The 24,624-nt window shown below is 47.0% G+C and overlaps 1 protein-coding gene across 1 annotated transcript in view; it reads right to left on the bottom strand.

Moving 5' to 3' along the window:
• Window positions 1–24,624, bottom strand: part of LOC146796814 (metalloproteinase inhibitor 1-like) — a 230,144-nt gene that overhangs the window by 125,316 nt on the left and 80,204 nt on the right. Inside the window, exons 3-4 of the mRNA XM_085629540.1 lie at window positions 16,368–16,465; window positions 13,445–13,559 (exon numbers count right to left, since the gene is read on the bottom strand). Coding sequence (XP_085485666.1) covers window positions 13,445–13,559; window positions 16,368–16,465 — 213 coding nt within the window. The remainder of the gene's footprint in view (window positions 1–13,444; window positions 13,560–16,367; window positions 16,466–24,624) is intronic.

Here is a 24,624-nt window from a genome sequence, read left to right as displayed (position 1 = left end):
GGCAAGGGAGGGGTCCAGTCGAACTCCGTGTTGACCAGCAAGGTCCTTACGTCACTGCTAAGGTCCTGGGCACAAAGTCTCCATTTTTGGTAGATACTGGGGCGACACGTAGTGCGCTATCTAAACGGCTGATCCCAAGGGCACCCTTGTCTGGCTCACATGTAACCTCAATAGGCTTTGATGGAACGCCCTCCACTAATCCCTTGTCCGCACCAATCTCCTTTGACTTGGAAAATAACACCACTGACACGACATTTCTGCTCTCCTCCAACACCCCGACGCCATTATGGGTCTTGATTTACTAAAACATTTCCGGGCTACCATCAGATGTTCCCCAGACGGAGTTCGAGTCATACTGCACGATAACCCAGATCTGTTCAGGCCTTGTCTCGCACGACGTATGTTCTCCATAACCGATGCTGACCTGTCCCTACTTGACACGTTACCCACACATCTATGGGCTAAAACCGACTCAGACGTAGGACGCATGGTGATCGACCCTGTACACATAACTGTCCGACCGGACGCAGTGCTCCCAAAGCTTCCACAGTATCGGATATCGCCCGAAGGCGAGAAGGCATTGGTGGAAATCATCCAGTCCCTAGTCGATGCAGGAGTGGTAGAAGAAGTAGTTAGTAATGTTTGCAACAGCCCTATCCTACCCATTGTTAAGAAGCAAGGCGAGGGAGATGAGAAAGCATACTGCTTCATTGTCGACTTACGAGAGGTTAACAAAGTAGTCATACCTCAGTACCCCGTAGTCTCAGATATCACCACCATCCTCACCCTGATTCCGTCCACTGCCACTACCTTTACCGTTATTGATCTCAAGAACGCATTCTTTTCCATCCCCATCCACCCAGACAGCCGCTACCTTTTCGGCTTCACCTTAAAAGCCCGTTCGTACAGATTTTGTAGGGCACCACAAGGCTACACTGAGAGTCCCAGCATATATAGCCAAGCCCTCAAGAGACAACTGGATGCAGTTCAACTACCGGACGGAGTGGTGTTAATACAGTACGTCGATGATATTCTTTTGGCGGCCGACACCACTCCGCTTGCAGTCACAGCCACCATCCACCTCCTCCACTTCCTCGCGGAGAACGGTCACAAGGTCTCCAGGAAGAAGTTGCAATTCTGCCAACCCCAAGTGACATACCTAGGCCACCTCCTATCCAAAGATGGGAGGAAGCTTACACCTGACCGAATTCAGACCATCCTAGAAACCCCTGTTCCCAAAACTCAGAAGCAAGTGCGGACTCTGGTAGGTCTCACCTCCTTCTGTCGACAGTGGTTGCCAAACTTCAGTCTTATTGTAAAACCTCTGCTTTCCCTGTTGGCTAAAGATGTCCCCTTCCCCCTCCCCTGGACACCCGAATGCCAATCCTCCTTCAAACAATTACGAGATGCCCTTTGCTCAGCACCAGTCCTAGGAACCCCAGACTACACTAAACCTTTCTCCCTCTTCACCCACGAAAGGGAGGGATGCGCGTTGTCTGTTCTAACCCAGTCCATAGGTCCCAACCAACGCCCTTGTGCCTACTTCTCTGCCACTCTTGACCCTGTAGCCAGAGCTTTGCCCGCCTGCCTTCCAGCGGTAGCCGCCGTTGCTGTCTCTATCCGACAAAGTGAGGGGATCGTGTTTTCAAACCCCTTCACCGTGCTAGTACCCCATGCAGTTGACACCCTCCTGAACCAGACTAAGACTCAACACCTGACTAGCGCACGACTGACTGGTTATGAACTGACTCTGCTTGCACCCCACATCACGTTGAAACGATGCACCACTCTGAACCCAGCCACTCTGCTACCCCTCCCTGACAATGACCCCAATGCGTCCCCTATACATGACTGTGTGACCCTCACCGACGAACAGACCAAGAGTAGGGTTGACCTCCGAGATACTGCCTTCCCAGATCCTGACGGAGAGCTGTGGGTAGATGGCTCATGCATCAAGCTCCCCGACGGCACCACTTCAGCCGCCTATGCAGTCACCACAGCCCGAACAGTTGTTGAGACAGCCCGCATCACACAGCGATCCGCACAGGCGGCTGAACTGATTGCTCTCACACGAGCATGCATCCTAGCAGCGGGGACAACCGCAAACATTTACACCGACAGCCAGTACGCCTTCGGGGTGGTTCACCACTTTGGGCTCCTATGGAAGGAGAGGGGATTCCTGACTTCCCATGGCACACCCATCCTACATGGAGATCTAGTCTCCGCTCTGACCGAAGCAGTCCTCCTCCCCACACGGCTAGCTGTGATCAAATGCCAGGCACACAAAAAGGTGACGGACATTATAGGACAGGGAAATGCGCTGGCTGACATCACTGCCCGAACCACAGCCGAGAATAGGTCAACAACACGCATGTACGTGACCAGGTCACAAACTGAAAAATGGAAGGATGCTAGGGAAACCATTAGAGACATACAATTGGCCAGCTCACCACACGAATTGACTGAATGGGCACGGGTGGGATTGAAAGACGATGAAGGCTGCTGGCGAACTAGAGATACGAACAAATGGTTGCTACCTGACTCATACCTGATTCCCATGCTGACCATGACACACTCCCCCGCACACATAGGGTCTGCCCCCATGATTGAACTCATCTCCAAAGTCTGGCACAACGACAAAATCCCAGACTCAGCTAAACGCCTAGTCCAACAATGTCTGATATGCCTCCAACACAACCCTGGTAAAGGAACTGCTGTACCCCGGGGAGGGTTTGGGGTTCCTAGTCACCCCTTTGAGGTCCTACAGATGGACTACATTCAGTTAGAAAGGTGCCAAACCCTGAAGTACGTGCTTGTCGTTGTGTGCGCCTTCAGCAAATGGGTGGAAGCCTACCCAACCCGCGACAACACTGCTATGACTACCGCAAAAGTACTACTGAAAGAATTCTTCCCCCGTTACGGCCTTTGTCGAATTTTGTGGAGCGACAACGGCCCCCACTTCGTAGCCGAAGTTATCCAACTCATCTTAAAAGGGTTGGGTGTAAAACAGACGTTTCATGCGGTCTTCCACCCCCAATCTGCAGGCTTGGTTGAGCGACATAATACCACATTGAAACTCAAACTAGCCAAAATAGTTGCCACCACAGGACTGAAATGGCCAGACGCCCTCCCACTAGCACTGCTATCAATGCGTTCCACTCCTACCAAACACCACTTAACCCCCTACGAGGTCGTCTTCGGGCGACCCATGAACCTTTGGACTGCACCAAAACCAGCATCCTTTCACGACGTCCCGGACGTCCTCATGTCTGACTATCTGTACAATCTAACTAAAACGTTGTCTGTTATCCATCAGCAGATGCTGCAAGCCATTCCCGATGCTTCCAGGGGCCCCGGACACGACATCCAACTCGGTTACTTTGTCCTAGTGCGCAACTTCCAGCGCACCAAGAGTCTGGAGCCCCGGTGGACGGGCCCCCTGCAAGTCCTGATCACCACCCGAACAGCTCTTCGAGTGGAGGGGAAACGTAATTGGCTGCATGCACACCACTGCAAGAAGGTATCATCGACCCTGACGACCACCGACAACATCACCGCCCAAGAGGAACTTCTGGACAAAGACCGACCATCCCTGAGCTGCTACCCGAATACAGAGACACTTGAATTGACTGAATATCCCGATCCCACTGTGCCATCCAAAGAAGGGTATAACCTACGACGAAAGGAGGGAACTTCGGCTAAGCAGACCACGAACTAAGTTGAAATCTCAGAGCGGTAGCCTAGTCACCTCAAAGGCCTCCAGGAGAGAAACTAAACAAAGTCTGTGGTTCTGCCCGCTACCACATCCCTTGAAGGTGATGGAAGCGCCTGACATGAAGATGATGGAAGCAACCGGACATCCGAAGATCCACTACAAAAACCCAAAGACTGACAAAATGCACAGCTCAAAGACGATTGCACTTTTTATTACCCTTCTCCTTTGCCTCCTTCTCATGGTCACTTTCTGGATCATGGAAGAAAACGCACCCGCTCATAAGACATTGCTGACCACTGCTCAACCCACCACCATGAAAGAACACCATCTGATTTCACTTTCACCCCATCTCCGAGAAAGACGTAAGGAGTTCTGGAATAACTCTTTTGTGCAACTGCTCCACCAACACAATCTTGCCGCCAATGCCACTAACTGCTGGATCTGTGGATTGCTACCACATGCCACTGGACATTCTATCCCTTTCATCCCTTCGCCCTTCTCTGTCCATGGCTCCTGCCTCGCTTGGCTAATCCTCCTGCAAGAAAGTTACAAGGACAATGCCACTTCCGGCAAAACTGTGTCGCACTTCTATCATGGGTTCTGGCTGAACCAAACTGGAAAAACCTCTGCTCCCTTTTGTCCTCTGAGATCAAACACCTCTTTCCATATGGACATCCCTGCCAAGGAGCGAGTTGAAATGCAGGTGTTCAACAACCCAGCCAGACCCACCTTCGCTTACCTCCGGAAGCGAACGGCCGCCACCCTAACAGTGGCCCTATCCGTCGTCAACATCACAGGTCTGGTGTGCCTCGAAGGCCTAGGAACACAGCCGGTAGGCCACAGTTCCTGTCTCATCACCCGAACATTGGACTCAGTTGGCCCACCCTCCTTTGTTACCTCCCCAAATATGTACTTCGTCTGTGGTACTAAGGCCTACACCTGGCTTCCGAAAGGTTGGGGAGGCACCTGCTACATCGCTTTTATCCTTCCTCCAACATATGTTGCTCCAGCAAACCATCACCGGCAGAAACGTGCAAAGGACATTGTACAAGCCGACTCCACTGGAGCACAGTTCATGGATGCATTAAAGGGACTTGTTCCACTGTGGGATCCAATGGCAAACAGCCGTGCCATCCGGCACCTAACCCAGGCAGTCGAAACCACAATGAACATTACAGCCGGCATCCTCACCAACAACACCGCTGAGCTTCAGGCCGTCCGCCTGGTAGCTCTTCAGAACCACCTCATTCTAGACGTGGTTCTGGCTGATCGTGGAGGAGCATGCCGCATCATTGGGTCCAGCTGTTGTACCTACGTACCGGATAACTCACCCTCAGTCTACAAGGCGATTGAACACCTCCACAGACTTTCCGCAGAGGTTCATCAGGAGCAAGAAGGATGGTCGCTTGGGAGGTGGTTTTGGGACACTATTAAAAGTTGGGGGTGGAGGTTGTTTACATTTATCATGATACCAATTGTGATACTGTGTGGGTGCTGTCTGGGGATTCAGTGCTTGCCACCTTTATGTTCACTTTTCACGAACTACATCTGCCCTAAAACTCTGAACTTTGAAGCAGAACGAATGAAAGCCCTGTACGAAGTAGAAGTACGTGGTATTATGGGGATAGATCCGAACTAAACAAGCTGGCGAGATATGTTAAAAGGGAGGACTGTGGAAATTTAGTTCGTATCTGAACATTATCTGCGCCATCTTGTCTCTCCCCAAGCGCCACACGCATAAAACGCGCGACGGCCATTTTAGGCACCATGGTCTCATTGCCGATCGCCAGCGCGTCCCTCGACTGAAACTGCTGCTACCATTTAACAGATCCGATCCCCGGTATCATCCCAGACGGCGCTGGAGCGACGGGCAGCGTTGCGGGCAGTATCTATCATTTCTGGAGCAGCAGTTTCCAAGCCTGGCGAGGATTCGGGGTCCCCGAAGGGATCCGAGACCTCCCTTTCCGATGGAACTGAGCAGGACACGGCGTTGTTGCCTGATGTTACTCCAGGGACGGCGGATGAAATGTTGGACACTTGACACTTCTGGGCTCCGCCTGTGTACCGTAAGGAGGGCAAGACCGGGGCGGGAGCCACCCGGGGAGGGGGGTTTCACCCTGCGCTAAACGGGGTGCTGTCAGCAGATAGCAGCAGACTGCGGGGGTAGTTTGTTAGGGGGGTCAGGATGCTGGGGCGGGCGACCTGAGGGGCAAGGGACACCGGGGGCCGTTTCACAGAGACTGGGCATGGATGCACACTGGAACTGTCGACAAGCCCGTCTGGCACAGAGCCACCACCTCACCCTCACGGACGTTGTGAGACCCTGGTGGCTACCAGAGTGTTTGGTTAATTGGGGTGGTATTTGGATGGGTAACTGCGGTTTAGCACCAGTTCTGGGGGAGGGAGGGAGTAACATGGTTTGTGGGTATTGTCAGTGTGCCTAGGAAGGCCAGGAAATGGCGGATTTTTGTCCGGCTACTCGATGGGGACCCCACCTGAATTGAGATATCTAACTTGGAATGTGCGGGGCTCACCTCTATGGTGAAGAGATATGAAGTCCATGCAAATCTAGTGCGGAGGGGGATACAGGTGGCCTTCCTCCAAGAAACCCACTTAGATCAGGCGGAAGGGTGGGCATTACATCGGCACTGGAGGGGCCAATTGTTTTACACTACCTTTTTGAAGTTTGCACGAGGGGCCCTGATTTGGGTGAGGGCGGGGGTCCCTTTCCAACCATTGACAACGCTGGTGGACCCGGAGGGGAGGTTCGTAGCGGTGCAAGGGCTAGTGGACGGGAGGGACGTGGCATTATGCAGTGTCTATGCCCCTAACATAGAACAGGCCGCCTTCTTTTCCCGACTGTCGGGGAAGCTAGCATCATACTTGACGGGTACGGTTGTTTTGGGAGGTGACTTCAATTCGGTAACTGACGTCAGTTTGGATAGGTCCCACCCGCCCCTTGCTCAGTCCGTTGTCCGCAGGGTGGCTAAAAGTAGACGGGCCTGGCAGGACACCTTAGGGTTGGTAGACACTTGGCGGACCCATCATCCAACGGATAGGGACTATTCTTTCTACTCAGCCCCGCATGAGTTACATGTACGGTTGGATAGTATATTGTGTTCTCCGGATGCCCAGGCATTGATGCGTCATAGTGAGTATCTGGCGAAAACTATTTCAGACCATAACCCTTGCCTAGTGACGCTACAGTGGACCAGGCAGCGGCAGGCGATTCCTACTTGGCGTCTAAACCCCTTGCTACTGGAGGATCAGGTATTCCGGACCGAGGTCAGCGGTTGCATAGCACAGTATTTTGCGGATAACACAGGAACAGCGTCAAGTAGGGCATTGGAATGGGAGGCGTTTAAGGCGGTCATTAGGGGGGTATGCATCTCATCCACCACTGGGGTTCGGAAGACGTTGCTGAGGGATATAGAGGGGGCGGAGGCCCAATTGCGTACGGCCGAATGCGCGCATCAGGCAGGGGAGGAAATGTTAGATGCGGTTGTTAAGGCACGTGAGGGAGTAGCCGCACGAGTGGAGAAGCTTCGCTGATTTGATCATAAGGAATACCTTTCCCGGGCTCATGCGGAGAGAGATAAAGTGGGATCCCTCCTGGCCTGGTTGGCGAATCCAACAGCCCGGGGTACCCCCATACTTTCCTTAGCCATGGCAGGGGTGACTTCGGTCTACTCCCAGAACGAGATTAATAGGCAGTTTCTCAGTTATTATGAGGGGTTGTATGACAGCACAATGCAGGATGCACCCGGAGAGTTGGATGAGTTTTTATTGGTGGCTCGGCTGCCCCGGTTGGACCCGGAGCAGGAGAAAGATTTAGGGGGCGCCATATCATTGGGCGAGATCCGCGCCGCGATTAAACATATGGCTCGAAGGAAGACCCCAGGTACGGACGGGCTGCCCATCGAGTTTTACGCGGCGTATGTGGAGTTGCTAGCCCCGCAGCTGCAAGTCCTTTATAGTGAAACCTGGAGAGTTGGGTGCCTGCCCACCTCCGCACGAGAGGCGATGGTAGTGCCCCTGCTGAAAGCAGGAGGAGTTGCTACTGCACGGGCAGCATATCGCCCGCTCTCCATGTTAATGGTGGACTACAAAATTCTGAGTAAAATATTAGCAACACGCCTGTTGACCCACATGACCGCCCTGATACACCCGGATCAAGCGGGCTTTATTCCTCAACGTAGCACGGCAACTTCCGTCCGATGCCTACTGCGGGTAATGGGGGTGGATCGAGAAGATTACCCAGAAGCCCTAACGCTTTCTGTCGACATAGAAAAAGCCTTTGATAGCGTAGAATGGCCATACCTATTTAGAGTGCTGCAGGAATTTGGCCTAGGGGATGGCTTTGTACGCTGGACCACCTTGTTATATACTGACTCCACAGCCCGCGTGCGGACGGGAGCTACCGTCTCAGCTCCCTACCGGGTGCGGCGGGGGACAAGACAGGGCTGTTCGCTGTCCCCATTGTTGTTTGCCTTGGCCATTGAGCCACTGGCGGCTCACGCCCGACAGGGACACTCATATGCTGGGTTGTGGCTCAGGGGGGAGGCCCACTATATATCCCTTTATGTGGATGATCTACTGCTGTTTTTGGCCGACGCAGATGGCGCACTACACGGAGCGACCGCCTTGTTGGATGTCTTTGGTCGCCTGTCGGGGCTCAAAGTAAACTGGGGCAAAACGTGCTTGTTCCCGTTGTCGCCTAATGGACAGGCCCCCCAATCGCTGGGAGTGATACGATGGGAGGATCGCTGTCTGCGTTATCTGGGTGTCAATATCTATCATACCCAGCTTGATTTGCTGGAAGGGAACGTGGGTAGAGCAATCCGGGGCTTGAGTGGCAGCATAGGTTTCTGGAGCACGCTCCCACTATCGTGTGCTGGGCAAGTAGCGCTGCTGAAGATGGTAGCGCTGCCGCGCCTGCTGTATTTTTTTCGTACATTGCCCATATGGATACCGGCATCGTTTTTTGAGCGGCTTCGAGCACTGTCCACGGGCTTCATATGGGGCTCGGGTAGGCGGCGGGTAGCTTTGACCACCCTACGGCGGCCAAGAGCGGAGGGGGGCCTGGCGGTCCCGGACTTTGAGTGGTATTATCTGGCAGCACAATTACAATGGCTCACGCAGGCAGTGGCACGGGAGTTTAGAGGCCCTGAGGGCCCGCAGGGCAGGTTAATTCCTCGCCATGTGGTTTCTTTCATAGTCCTCCAACAGCGGATGGACCTAGCCCAGCTCACTCTTGAGGAACGCACCCTTAGGTTGTGCTGGAACCGATGTCAGAGGAGGGCCGCTATTATCCACCCTTATGCCCTGGAGATCCCCCTTGGTATGTGCACGGCGCTCCCACACGGGGTGATTGGTCGGGACTAGCCGCTTGGGAGGACCTTGGCATACAAGTGGTGGGCGACTTATATAGGGAGGGGGTGCTCTTACCCTTCCAGTAACTGCAGGACTCCTATGGGCTCCCACGGGGAGATTATTTACTTCACGCTGCTCTCATAGCGGGCCTCCAGAAGCACTGGAATGCGGGGCTCTCGGAACCGCTAGTCACCGCGGGCTGCCAATATGTGGTCATGGCCGCGGGTACGGTCGGGGCTATTACCTGCCTATATCGACGGCTGTCGACGGAGCGCTTGCTGCCCCTAGTCACGTTGAAAGATAAATGGGAAGCTGACCTTGGGAAGCCCATCCCCGAGTCGACATGGCCAGCGTTGGTGCGGCGGGCCTGGAAGGGTACGCGTAATGCCCGGTTTCAGCTAGTACAGTTTTTTACACTGCACAGGGCATACCTGACGCCAGTCAAAATATTGCAATATTTTGGGGGCACACATTCTCAGTGCCCGCGGTGTGGGGGAGATGGGGCTGATTTTCGCCATATGTTTTGGTCTTGCGCGGCGCTGGGTAGTTACTGGGAAGACGTCACGGAATGCCTGAACCAAGTGACAGATCGCACCATCGATTTTGAGATGGGGGCCTGCCTGTTGCTTTGGTTCCCCCACACCCGCCGCACGAAGGTTACTAGCAAGTTCTGTGACTTAGGGTTTATCATGGCCAAGAGGGAGCTAACCATGCATTGGAAGTCAAGGGTGGGGCCTAGCTTTCTGAGGTGGCGGACGGCGTTCGCGAAATGGGCAGGCGCGGAGGGCTCACTTCGCTTGCAATTAGCGCATAGGAGGAACGACGAAAAGGCGTTAGCGACGGCCCGTGCATGGGAGTCACTGGTGGTTGAACTTCAGGGGCTGATGTCAGAAAACATAGGGGAGGGGGACCTACCCGACCGCCATGAGGATGCGATAAGCGGGGAGTAGGAGGGGGGTCACTATGATAGGTGGACACATTCAACGCGGCTGAACCCAGGGGAACGCCCAAGCTGACAGAGACAGGATTGAATACCCCTACATGTATCATAGTAATAGGGAGGGTCACATCAGAGGGAGGATAGGAAGGCGGGGGCACACTGACAAGGGTTGCGGGAGGGAGTGGGAGGAGGGGGCCCAAGCGGGACGGGTAACTTTTCCAATGCATAACTGGTTGATATGTTGTATGTACTAATTTTTGGTGAGCTGCTTAGGCACTTGTGGGAAGTGTATTGGTATGTTGGTAAGAAAACAATAAAAAATGTTTAAACAAAAAAAATAAATAAATAAAGGGTTTGCATCTGACCTTGACCATCAAATGCTTCAGAGCCTGTTTGACCTTTTTAAAATCACGGTCAAAACATCAGAAATGTAAATGTCTTTGAGAAAAATGTTTTTCATTGAAGATGGAAGTACTCATTTTATTAAGGAGAATATGTGTTAACAAATCACACAAGGCCATAATAGCATCATTAGATACCTTACAATTACTCAGTGTCCCCTCTGTTTCTATGAAGGGTGGTAGATCTTATGGATTTGCTTGAATAATCTATAAGGTGAACATGTACTGGTCCATGTTAAGTGCTTTTGCACAATATGCATATTGAGGAAGTTAGGGCATGGTAGCTCAGTTCTTGAGGTTGGTACAATTTCTAGATGTATGGTCCTCTGTTGCATCGATGCTAAAGCTGTCTGTGCACTGTCCTCCTTATGGGGTTTGTAGGTGGAATATTTTTTCGAGAACATCATGATGAGGTGCTTAGATATAGCTTCTTCCTTCTAGTCTATCAATTACCTAAATGTTTCTGTTACTAGGGCCACAATGTCTCAAAGGGTTGTATGCCTGCCTCAATGGTCAAGTGATTCTCCTGGTTGGACACAAGACCTGTTCTATGGAGCATTGTGCTGTATTTTACTATTCTTTTGATTAAGTTTACCTCTAACTAAGCCAGGAACAGCAAGGAAATATTGTTTCAACCCATGTAGCCCTGTCTCTGTTACATCCATGTTCTCTGTATCTGGGTTTTTAATGAATTATGCAGATTACTTGTATCCAGGCCATTAAAACACCAAGTGATAGATGGATGCTTGAATTCTTCTCAGCCATCAGTGACTGTACCCCAATCCATCATTTTTCGACCACCATGCCACATCAGTGTGCACTCAACCATATGCAAATCAGCCTTGACCCAGCTCCAATGGGAACAGTCAATCTCGAACTGCCAGGTTAGGTCCTCCGTGAACCAGAGCACAGGCTACCCAGGACCTGTTTCACCCTTATTATGGGCTCATCAGCCAGATATAAATAAAGAAATTGGCTAAATCCAGTCCAGTGTTGCTTGTGTTCCGGTTCAGGGAGGACATGGCTTTGTAATTTAGACTGGACTGTTCCTAGAAGGGTCAAGCCTATAGGCATAGACTAACCGCGCTGACAAAATTCAGGAGTTCCTTACGGAGTAGGCACTAACTAAAAAACTACCAGCAATGAGTCAAAGGAGGTGAAGGGCGAGGGAAGATAACATGGGAACTAACAACTCATGAGGAATGGTTTCCTAAGAAAACTCAGCATGTACACAAGACAATGCTCCTTCAAAGATGCGATCAATTGAAGCGTGCAGTGATGAGCTCGCACATCAAAGAAACGACTCACAAGTATCGAAAGATGCACTTTTCACAGATCACAGGGTATCAATGTAGGACTCAGCGGCCATCTTGGAAAGTCTTTTCTTCTGTAGATCTTTTCCATTGTGTGGCTACACCATGTCAAATCTTCCAGTTATAAACTTTCTTGTGGCTCAGGGTACTCTCTAGAGAACACCACATCTATATTATCTATTTTCTTAACACCACCACCCTCACAGGAATGCTCAGTGGGTTGTGTGGGGCTGCAATTAAACTGAAGATCCTTACTCAGTGATGGTGCAGTGAACTAAGTCCTTGCAGCTGTGGTTAGGATCCCAAACCCTGTCGATTTGCAACACTGTGACCTGAGAGGAGCCCTGAAGGACTGGGCCTGCCCCCTCTTGTACCAAGGACAAATAATTGGCTCCAGTGGTCAGAATGCTGACCTCTTGTGTAAGCTACAAGGCCAAAACAATCTGCAAGAGGCCTTTTTCCTGAAGTGCCATTAACAATTGGACCTGACCTGGACACTGCTGGTGGCCTTGGCTGGAGAGCGTCTTGACCCCCAAATGCGGTCTTGAGTTCCTGGGACCTTTGGCTGTATCTAACTGGACTTCTTTCACCACTGAAAACATGTGATTTAGACATTTTTTGGTCTTCCAGGCCTCCAGGAGACTGGGAGGAAGCTCTGCTGCCAATCTGCCAGAGGCGCAACCTCACTGGGCTGAATAAACAAGATTCTTCTGCTCAAAGATTCTCCGTAGCAGCAAATCCAATTTAGCAGGCCCTTATCGAGGAGGTATCCAGCCTTTTGGAACTCAATGTCAGATACAACTTGCTGCCTTGCCCTGCTGGAGGCTTCCGAGCTCATAAAAAGAGCCTACGCCCAAAGGTAAAAATCTTGATGTGCTAAGGTGCTCAAAGTATCCGACCAGCAAGAGGACTTCCCAAGGAGCATTTTAACTAAACCATCTCTGAACTTTCCCTGCTAGTCCAATGCCTATCCGAATTTGATACAGCCTGCTGGCTTGCTGCAATTAAGGATTTTGACTTGTGAGCCTTATCTAGCAGGGGATTGAGTTTGGGTTAATTATGTAACTTTGAGGGTTGTCCATGACAGGAGTTGTGATTGTTCTTTGGGGTGGGCAGTCACAGACTCAAAATTATAATCCAATTTCTTACAGTTGTTAATACCACAAAAGCCCAAGATGCTATTTGGGAGAGAGTTTCCTGCTTTGCATATCTGAGTTTAATAATAGACAATGGGCTGGAAACAAAAGAAAATCAGTATGTACTCTGAGACAGTGTACAAATGTAGTACTGATAAGCATTAGCAAAATAGAAGCGATTTGCTGTAAGCAAATAATTAGGTCAAATATTCAGGCAAATGTAGCAATAATATATGGAGCAGAAATGTGGAGATGTATTAACACCATCCATAACCATAAAAGCCAAGCAACATGCCACTGAACTGCATGTGTCCTCCAGCAGACATCAAGGAATCTAACGGAAGTGAGTTGAGAGATGGCCTTCACAATTTATTACAAGATGCCAAGATGGAAGACGAATCTGATTTGAAGGTCACTCCATTTGCTGCACTATTCATGTGTTACAATCTGATTTGTAGGTCTGTTTTGTCAATTCAGTTCCATGTGTTCTACAGCCATCTATTACTAGCATTGGGTGCTACATACCTTACCCAATTGTGCAAACAATATTATTAGAAAGGTCTTACCTATTATCAAGTAGTCCTTATTGTAAGCATCCGGATCGAAGTAATATGCACAGTCGTATTGTGTTGAGGTGTACATAAATTTCAGGTGCTGCATCTCAGAACCACCTTTGAACACCTGCCGAGGTTGTTGAAAAAGATTCAGCATTTCAGTACTTTCCCATATCTTTCAGCATTATTGTGAACTTTCTTCTGATGATTTTGCTACCCTTCTCCTCAACCAGAAAGAAGAGCCTAAGATAGGCAAATGGTGATAGAGTTTTCTCAAATGCAGTTTAATGGTTAGAACACAGACAAACAGAACACAGACAAACATAACCTACTGAACAGTCTTTTTTCTGGTTCATGGACCTTACCATTGAAGCCATCATATTCTATCACTGTCTACAGTTCTGATGTTTTAAAAGTTGCCATAAGATATTATGGCACAAATCACAAACTTTATTTATTTGTGTATGAATATGTTGGCAAATTTGCAAAAAAAAATTAAACCAACTTATTCAGATACACAAATATATACCCTTTTAATAATCAAAATAAAGACAACCAATAAAAGATTCCACCTTCTACATTAGTAATAAACAGGTTAATATTGCATATTTTCTTTGGTCCTAGCAGCTTCCATTTTAAGTAGGCATGACTCTTTGATGAAGCTCAGAAAAGGTCAGTGAGTACTGAGGCTGCCACCATATCCAAAGAAAAACTCCCAACTCACCCACAATTCATAAAAAACTCAGAGCCGAGAAAGTCGTCGTCTTGCCGCCGCCAACCCCCACCCCCCACTCTTACCTGCGGCTGTCGTGGGGCGGCAAACGAGGGAACTGCCACGGGCAGCAAAAGGTCTAGCTACGCCTGATATTTCGGGATTTAAAATGTTTTAAATAGTGTTGCCGTTCTCCCTTGGCTTCCAGATCTCAAAAAATGTGCCCGGTGCTCTCTATTTTCGCAGTACTCAAGATCTTTTTAAAAGCTGCTCTTTCATCAGCAGCGGTTTCTAGTTATTAGGGATGGTCCGCCTGTTACAGTCGGCGCCATTACATCAACCCTTTCCTTTATAGAACTTCGGTTCTTTCAAAAGGAGGCTGCATTAATTCATAACAAACTTCAGCGAGCCCGCCCTCACCAGCAATGGCCGGCTGTGCCCATAATTTAATAATCACTGAGAATATTTAAAGATTATATCAATCAGCCCCAGTTCCAGCCTTAAGGCAGTGTTCATTATCCACCTTGGCAGGCCAAGTCACCCCTTCCAGATATCCATCGGATAGCTTTATGGCTATCCCATCAGTACTTCGCTCTAATATAACAGCAGAATAACAGTTTTCAAGTTATATGTCATTGTTAAAAATCTTATCAATAGGAGCTTATTTTCAAGTCCCCTGCGCTGCCGGGGCGTCACTTTTTCCCATCACATTTTCGATGTTGCTATCAAAATTTAGATTACTTTTAAAAATAACTCCTAACTACCGACACTCGGCCGCTGGCTCAAGCTTTTGACTGTAAAGTCACCGCCTTGGCATCTTTTTAATCTTATTGGGGGGGGGGTGGACATGCTTTTCTATGAGACATCCTTTTGGTACTTGGAGTTTATAAATTAAAATCCTAATATAGAACAGTGAATTATTAACTGTAATCAATGAACCGGTCCCAGGATGCTTGTTTCCAGTCTAGGGAGGACCTGCCCTGGCAGTTCGGGCTGGACTGTTCCCATGGGGAACAGAGTAAAGACTGATTTTCATATGACTGGAAAGGCATGGAGAGCAAAAAAACGATGGATTTAGGCCCAGATCTCTTTAAAATAGCCCTTGCCTTAGCCTGTTCGGAGAGCTAATATTACTAAAAAGTGCCCAGTGGCTGCTGGCTCAAATTGGGTCCAAAATTCCACATGTAGTTGTACTATCAGATTTAGTAGGTTCTTGGATATCCACAGTGTTATTTCCATTTTTTTCTACAGATCTATTAATAGTATCAAATGCATACGCTACATTTATATAAGCCATGTATGGTGGTGTTTTTTTGTATAGATTATTTCTCAACTAATAGCTTTAATGCAAGGCACTCATCTATTGTAGAATAGCCCTTTCTGAATCCAAGCTGTGTCAGTGGTAACACTCATTATCAACAAAGTCTTTCTGGACCTGTAGCAGGTGCTTGAATTACATTTTGCCTGGGTGTGATCATTCTAAAGTTGTTCCAGAGATCTCTTGGACCCCTTTTGTAGATCAGAACCCTTGTGCATCCTCTGTATGTATCAGGGCTTGCATTTTCTCTCATTCCTGCCTCACAAAGGAGTGAAGAACTTGGGCCCACAGCTTAGGATTTGTTTTTAATATTTTTGCAGATAATCCATCAGGTCCTTGGGCCCATGAGTCTTTTACTTTTCTAATCAGGTCTTTAAATTCTATAATAGATGGAATCAAAACTTCCTCATATTTAGCATCATTAGTTTTTTTACTGTAGAGCTCCGAGATATAATTTATTCAAACCTCCTCCTTACTGGATTAGCTCCAATCTTTTTAATTTACCCAAATGTTTTCCAACAAACTCAATAGCCTCTTAATCGGAATGTGTTTTAATAACCAGCTGAGCATCAAAAACATAAAAGGCAGTCAACACAGAAATCTTCGAAGTTGTGATGATAGGCTATCTCCTCGCTCGCTTTGACCAACCTACAGTGAGTAAATCAAATAACTGTTTCAGTGTGGTGTACTTTTCATGTGTAATGCAATGTTCCTAAATGTTTTCTGCCACAACCGATACCTAACCGCCGTTGCAATGCTCTTAGCCCTGGAGGAATGGGGGCATGTTCTGATCAGTGAACTGAATTCTAGCCTGCTATCCTACAATGTGGTGGTGCACTCCTATTGACAATTCGAATTGATTCACCCCAGTCTAACATTTTAAGAAGACACACTATTGCCCTTACCTTAAGTGTCTCAATTTCATACCGAATCAACTCGTAGTTGTGGCCATCTGTAGTAAGCACATCGGTGAAGGTAGCACCAAGAAGTTTGGCTTGAATAACTGAAAGAAACCCAGGAAATATAAAAAATATTGGTCAATTTCAAACTCAGCGACATCAGCTATTTACAATGAACAGCAATATCACAATGATTAGTGAGGGGTCTGCTACACTAGGCAGGTGTAAAAAGTTGGGTTATAGGCAGAAATCACAATCCTTGTCAGGGTGGGGTCACAAGCAAATCCTAAATTAACCTGTGCTCTACCCCCTGGTATCTTGGCACAGGGCAGTCAGGCTTAACTTAGTGGCAATGTGTAAAATATTTGTGCAACACTTCAAATAGTAGCTCAGCGAAAACACCCCATAAAAGGATTCCACACCAGTTTAGAAAAATAGAGTAATTTTTAATAAATAAAACAAGATAAAAATAACAAACATGCCATTAATAGAAAAGGAGATGTTCAGGTTTCAAAGATTTCTGTGAAAATTGCACCAAAAAACACAACATGCCAAATCTGGTCACGCCAGATCGGGACAAAGTCACAAGTTCAGGCTAAACGCGATGAAGTGTGAGCAAACCCAGTTAGGCCTCCTGAACAAAAGTACTGTAAGTTCTGGTTGTGTCACATAGCCAAGTTGCGGTGGAGCCGAGATGCAAGGTTCTACGTTATTATTGAGGATCCTACAGATGAGGGCTTGTGATGCGAAGTCCATCGTCGAGGATGCGCTCTGCAGTTGAGGCGATGCCTCAGTTCTGTGATGTGAGAACCTGTGTGGTCGTCAAGGCTACAATTGGTGAGGGATTTGCTATGCGAACCGGCACAGGTGACAGTTTCGATATACTGCAAGGTCAATGAGAAGTCCTTGCATTGGGAGCACCCTTCCACCAGAGACAATGGGTTGCCCGTGGAGCAGAGGAGATGCATCAGCTCTACTGAATCCATAGATGGGTTTGCAGAGCACCTTCAACCCACTTCCCAGAGTCCAGGACTAGGGTGGCACCAATTGGCAGGGTAGGACTCCAGATGGAAGAATACAAGTGCTGGGTTCACAGTGTTGGAGCCTTCTGTCCTTGAGATTCTAGTCAGGAGGCCAGCCAACTATCCCTAGTAGTCACTTTGGGGTCCTGGGTTCAACAGAGGCTGGTCCAGTCCTTCTCACCTAGGAAAGGGGGCTGCAGTCATTAGGCCAGAGGTTCCTTACCAGCAGCAGTCCATCAGCAGTCCTTCTTCCTGGAAAAGTATCCACAGGTCCAGAAGTGAACTGAAGAGGTAGTGTGTGAGGTCCAATATTTATACCTGGTGCCCTCCCTCTGGAATGTGCGAGAAGGTTCTAAAAATTCAGTTTGAGGGGCACAGGCTTCCTGTCTTCCCTACCCTGGCTCCGGACTAATCACAGGGGGATGTAGCCCTTTGTGTGGCAGCAGGACACAGCCTATTTAAGAGAAAGTAGGGCTGTGTCCAGCTCCACCCTTCCATCATGCCAGTGATGGCCCATCCAGATACACCAAAGCTCTCTATTGTGTGTGGTTATCTAGGAGCAATACACATACCCATTCATGTGGCCTAGAGACAGGCTACAGGCACCTAATGGCTAAGGCAGGAAATTGTCAACTTTCTAAAAGTGCCATTTTCAAAATTGTAATTTAAAATCCGGCTTTACCATGAGAGAGGGTTTTTCATAACAATTCCAAAGACACCAAACATGAACAGGTCACATGTTTCCATTTGGAAAGTATCACTTATTAAATGTAATAAGGTAACTCCAATGTTAGCCTATAGGAGAGGTAGGTCTTGCAGTAGTGAAAAACACATTTAGGAGTTTTTCACTATCCGGAGATGGAACATAAAAGTATATGGCCAACTTTGTAACTGCACCCTAGGGTGACTTATATGTTTTTAAAAGGGAGGTTTGGGCTTGGCAAAAGGTTTATTTTGCCAGGTCGAAATAGTAGTTGAAAATTGCACACATGCTGCAATGGCAGACCTGAAACATGAGATACGTTTAAATAGCTACTTACGTGGGTTGCACAATCAGTGCTGTATATCCACAAGTAACATTCAATGTACAGGCCCTAGGTAGATGTAGTACCAGTTTACAAAGGACTTACAAGTAAATTAAATATGCCATATGGGGATAAGCCAATGTTACCAGGTTTTAAGGAGTGAGCCCATGCACTTTAGCACGGTTTACCAGTAGAAAGTACAGAAAGTCCTAAGACCAGCAAAAACGAGATCAGCAAAAATAAGTGGAGGAAGGCAAAATGTTTCGGGGTAGACCACCCTAAGGCTGACAGGTCTAACATTAGAAAACTGGGTGATTAAGCCATCCTAGCACTGGAAACCTGTATGGCCTCAGTCATCTCTTTTTCGTGTGCAGCAGTACCCCCAAAACCACTGGTTCATGTTTTCTAGTGATGTTGCAACTACCATATAACAATGCGAACATATCCATATATGCTCTCCACCCTGCATTTACTGCAGTTACAAACATGCATGTATTAAAGGCTGATTTGGAAACGCTTCCTCCAGAAATTAATCAGGTTTTCACCTGGTGATGTCAAACTGAATTCTGTACAACTTGAAGTGTGTGCAGCAGACTGGCAGGAAAGCCCCAAACAGAGCAAACAGCAGTAACTGATTCGGTCTTCAACATCTGCCTGATTGAAGGCAAATCTTTAGAATTTTTTTTACTAAAGATGCAGTTTGGAGATTTCTATAACCAGAGGTGAATCATGGCCAAAGTAAACCCCAGCTTGTGATCCCAAGACAATGGTTGATGCCACTGGCCTGTTTACAGAGGGCTATCAGCCAAAAGCCAGATTGATGGGCCGTACACATGACAAGAACCTCTGTTTTGTTTGAATTCAATTCTAAAAAGTTGTGTCCTATCCATCCAACCAATTCCGAGAGGCAGTTCCTAAGGTTTGGACTGTCTTATGATCTTCAGCCAGAGGTAAAATAAATTGAGTATTGTAGGAAATTGGGGTTTTAGTTGATGGGGGTAAAAACACTTCCAAACAACGACAAATCCTTGTCAGGGTGTTAAAAAAAGTCACTAAATTAACCTGTAATTTACCCTCTAGTAGCTAGGCACAAAATCAAACGTGCTCAAATTTGAGGAAATGTGTAAAGTATTCTAAGCAGTATATAAACAGCAATAAAATCCCACATGAAATTAGAAACAGAGTACAATTTAATAAACAATATGAGACCTAAACAGCAAAAAGTAGAACTGGAGGAATGATTTTTAGTAAAAACTAGAGCCTACAGGATCAAAGCGCCAACCACAGACATCTAGTTGTGCAAGACCGGGACAAATTTGAATGCTATGGTCAACAGTGATGGAGCACTGGTCAGATACAATAAGTGGTTTGGGTCCTGTCTTGGCTTACCGATGGACTTAGAAGACTTTTTGAGGAAGAATGCCTGCAGAGGTAAAGTTTAGGGAGTCACAGCAGCAAGAGATGTCCAAGGAGGAGGAGATGTCGTTGTCACTTTTTTGGAAGTCGAAAATCTCAAGCAGAAGGAACCTACAGGATTTAGCCAATGACCAGTCCACGAGCCTGAATACCATTCTAGAGAGGAGCCGCTGAATAGAAATTGCTGCTGTGGAGAAGAACGTCCAAAGTCAAGCCAACGGGCGATGCACCGTGGCCAGATCAGCAAGCAGGTTGGTCCTGGTCTCCTGTCGGTTCTCAGGCAACATTTTTAGTGAACATTTTCTAAGTCCCACGTTTTGGTTGTTTTAGTGCCTTCAGTTTCACTTCCACAGGTTCAGGACTGGGTAGGTACCACTTGGAAGGTAGGACTCACTTCAGGCAGATCCAGGTGCAGGGTTCAAGTTGTTGGAACTTTTCCTGTCCCTGTAGCTCAGAACAGAAGACCAGCCAATCAGCCCTTGGATTCACTCTGGTAGTCCTGGGATCAAGCAGCAAGGCACTTATTAAATGCAATAATATTACCCAATGTTATCCTACGGGAGAGGCAGCCCTCATGGTAATGAAAAACAAATTCAGGAGCTTTTCACTACCCGGACATATAAAACTTAAAAGTACATATCAAAATTTTTAAATACAGTGCACCCTCTTCTATAGGGTGTTTAGAGCCCACCTTAGAGATGACCTATATGTATTAAAAAGGGAGGTTTGGGAGGGGCAACAGGTTTATTTTGCTTGGTCAAGTTGGCAGTTTAAAACTGCTCACAGGATGCAATGGAAAGCCTGAGACATGTTTAAGGGCTACTTAAGGGTGGTATAATAAGTGCAGCAGGCACACTAGTAGCATTTAAATTACAGAACCCGGGTACAAGATGTACCACATTAACAGGCACTTACAAGTAAATTGAATGTGCCAATCAGGTGTAGGCTAATTTCAGCGTGTTTTAAGGAGTGAGCACAAGCATTGTAGCACTTGTTAGCAGTAGTAAAGTGTAAATGAAAAGCCTAAAGGTCTAATGAACAAGTTAAGACGAATAACATAATGAATGGAAAGAAGGGGGAAATCAGGGAAAATCCCTGTGGCATCCCAGAGGTCCACAGCTCTCATAAAGATCTAAGAATGAGGTAGCTTCACAGCATGAGTGCATTTGATCAGATAGCCAATGAAGAGCCCTGATTGCTAAAATGAGGGGCACTAACCAGGTTATTAACTATTAAGCAACTCAATAGTTTTCATTTTGTTACTCTTGAAAGGATGAAAGGCTATGCCTGTCACTATTAAAATCTGTGTTTTTCGGTAAACAGACAGTTCTCAACAAAGGGGCTGTGAAATATTTTATAAAGCATGATTCTACTCCAAAATGGGTGTTAGTGTGTTTTACATGTAAAAAAGGTAAGTAAACTCTAGAACGATCCTTACACAAAACTAGGTGAATTATAAATTTACAAAGAGGCATTTGTGGCATAAATCGCTCACACCTAATTTGTTTGCCTTAAGCATCAATAGCTAATGTGTAGCAATTGCCCAGGAGTCCAACTGCAAGGCTCCCCTATTGGAAACCAGAATGGAGTTTAGAGACATACTTTTGGGGTATACTCCCTACAATATTTATCATAAGTAAATTGGGACAAGAAGAAGAAAGTGATCCTTGACTTCAGGATGTCAAGTGAAATTGTTTATTTTTGGTTCCAAATGTTTAATATTACCACTGTTATTTTGGCAATACAGTCACACTAAACGTAACAAATCAGCCAATGGATTTCATCCAACTTAGGGTACTTCTAGGCAATTGCCCCATTTTTATCATATGTACCATAAAGTTCAACTGAGGTTGGTGTTTAATAGGTCAAAGAGAGAACCTTAATGTGTTCACCAACAGGTTTAAAGTTCACAGTATGTATGATTTGTATAAAAATAGCAGTAATAGAAGTGGTGCACAGTGAGGGCCTAGGTAAGCCTATAAGAAGTAAGAAGACATGTAAATGGTGTATTTGGTATGTTCCTTTCCACTGCTGACAGGAGGAAAACTAACACAACTTGAGGTAGAAGGTAAAAGTGTATTCCCTAAGCTCTCCAGTGCAGCTATTCATAAAGTAGCCGGTGATCAACTGACTCACACACTCTAAACCACAAAACAAGCTGAACTCAAATGCAATGTGCAACCACGCCCAGTGGGCGAGACCCAACTACTGCTATTTAGAGGACCGGTATTCTGCTTACTGCATATGTCAAAGTCCTGTGAACAAGGGCGCCGTGATGCCCGAAACGCGTAAGGAAAGGAAATACTTGTTGACAAAATGAACTTTGTGCGTTTTCAGCTGATGTGCAATGCTGCTCTGCAGGAATAAATCATTCAGCAAGGTGTGTGGCCTCCCAAGTCTGGTGCTTTTTTCTGTGATGTTAATTGCGGCCTACCAGGGTCGCGGGAAGCCCCCCTGCGCATGAAGCGGTGTCCAGCGCATGATCTATCAGCGCAAATACGGAGCCTTGCTGTTCTCTGCCTCAAAGGGATTACGACGGTCTTGCCATGACTGTGTATCCTACAAAGACCTATTAAGGTAGTCAAACTACTATTTTTTCATGTGGAACAGCAGCCGGTTGAGTAAAAGGATTTCCCTAAAATTTAACTCTAAGTACCAGAATGCAATGTGCAACCACGCCCAGTGGGCAAGACCCAACTACTGCTATTTAGAGGACCGGTATTCTGCTTACTGCATATGTCAAAGTCCTGTGAACAAGGGCGCCGTGACGCCCGAAACGCGTAAGGAGAGGAAATACTTGTTGACAAAATGAACTTTGTGCGTTTTCAGCTGATGTGCAATGCTGCCCTGCAGGAATAAATCATTCAGCAAGGTGTGCGGCCTCCCAAGTCTGGTGCTTTTTTCTGTGATGTTAATTGCGGCCTACCAGGGTCGCGGGAAGCCCCCCTGCACATGAAGCGGTGTCCAGCGCGTGATCTATCAGCGCAAATACGAAGCCTTGCTGTTATCTGCCTCAAAGGGATTACGACGGTCTTGCCATGACTGTGTAACCTACAAAGACCTATTAAGGTAGTCAAACTACTATTTTTTCATGTGGAACAGCAGCCGGTTGAGTAAAAGGATTTCCCTAAAATTGAACTCTAAGTACCAGAATGCAATGTGTAACCACGCCCAGTGGGCAAGACCCAACTACTGCTATTTAGAGGACCGGTATTCCGCTTACTGCATATGTCAAAGTCCTGTGAACAAGGGCGCCGTGACGCCCGAAACGTGTAAGGAAAGGAAATACTTGTAGGACAAAATGAACTTTGTGCGTTTTCAGCTGATGTGCAATGTTGCCCTGCAGGAATAAATCATTCAGCAAGGTGTGTGGCCTCCCAAGTCTGGTGCTTAAGTCTGGTGCTTTTTTCTGTGATATATATATATATATATACATATATATATATATATGTATATATATATATATATATAAATTCACTGAAAAAACCATAGGTTTCACACATGTTATAGTTAGCGGAAATTTTACTGATAAAAAACCAGTGAAATTCCCCCGTTATAGTTAGCGCAGGCAACTATAACTCACGCGACCGCAATCCTCTGCTGATGCTAATACTGTATTTAGACACTTATTTGCCCATGTCTTCTTCCATACATTTTTAGCTATACATATATTACAAATATTTTTTTTTCATAAAGACACATATGTCATCAGCAGAAGATTGCAGTCGCGTGAGTTATAGTTGCCTGCGCTAACTATAACGGGGGAATTTCACTGGTTTTTTATCAGTAAAATTTCCGCTAACTATAACATGTGTGAAACCTATGGTTTTTTCAGTGAATTTGCAAGGTTTTTTAAATGCTAATTCCTAACTATAACGTGTGTGAAACCTATGGTTTTTTCAGTGAATTAGTACGGTTTTTTAAATGCTAAGTTTTTTTCCCTTATAATAAGCCCTGTACATTTGGTGGCCTTCGGCCACCAAAAGCACAGGGGGTGGGGTAAGTGTGGATAGTGTTTTTTGCCCTTAACATAAGCCCTGTACATTTGGTGGCCTTCGGCCACCAAAAGCACAGGGGGTGGGGTAAGTGTGGATAGTGTTTTTTTTATTTTTATTTTTTTACCGTACGCTTACGGTAAGCGTACGGTAAGCGTACCCCGCGAAATTGCCGAAAAAAAAATAAAACCGTTTTTGCACTTGGGGGATGTTTGGGGACTCCCTCAACATGACTATGTGGGAGGGAGTTGTCAAAACAGCCCCTTTACATGTTTTTGGGCTTGATATTTTAAAAATCACTCTCAGTGCGAGAGACAAAATGGCGGCCGCCGCTTCCTGGTTTCGGCCGATTCGAATGTTTACTAAGATCTAAGAGCCAATCAGAATCGCGCTCGCGCACGCCACCGTACGCTTACCGTAAGCGTACGGTAAGCGTACCGTAAGCTGGCTCAGATATATATATTGATTTAAAGGCTATTTTCTCAGAATCTACTGAACAGATTTAAACCAAACCTACAAAAGGCACTTCCTTGACCTAGGGACTACCTCTCTGCCAAATTTTGAGTAATTCTGTTCAGCCGTTCGGGCTGTAGCTCGTTCTAAAGGTCCTATGGAAAAATGCATGGGAAAAACGCGTTTTGGGACCCCCCTTTTATCTCAGCCCCCGCTTGACGGATCCCCCCGAGACTTTCAGGGTAGGAGCGGAGCGTAGCGCCCCACCTATTTTGAAAAATTTGCGAGGATTCGTCGACCGGCGCCAAAGTTATTCAAAATAGAATGTTGAGGTTTTCCTATGGAAACGTGG

This window comes from Triturus cristatus, chromosome 10 (genome assembly GCF_964204655.1).
Source record: "Triturus cristatus chromosome 10, aTriCri1.1, whole genome shotgun sequence".
In the NCBI taxonomy this organism is placed as follows: domain Eukaryota; kingdom Metazoa; phylum Chordata; class Amphibia; order Caudata; family Salamandridae; genus Triturus; species Triturus cristatus.
This window is presented reverse-complemented; position numbering and strand designations above follow the sequence as displayed.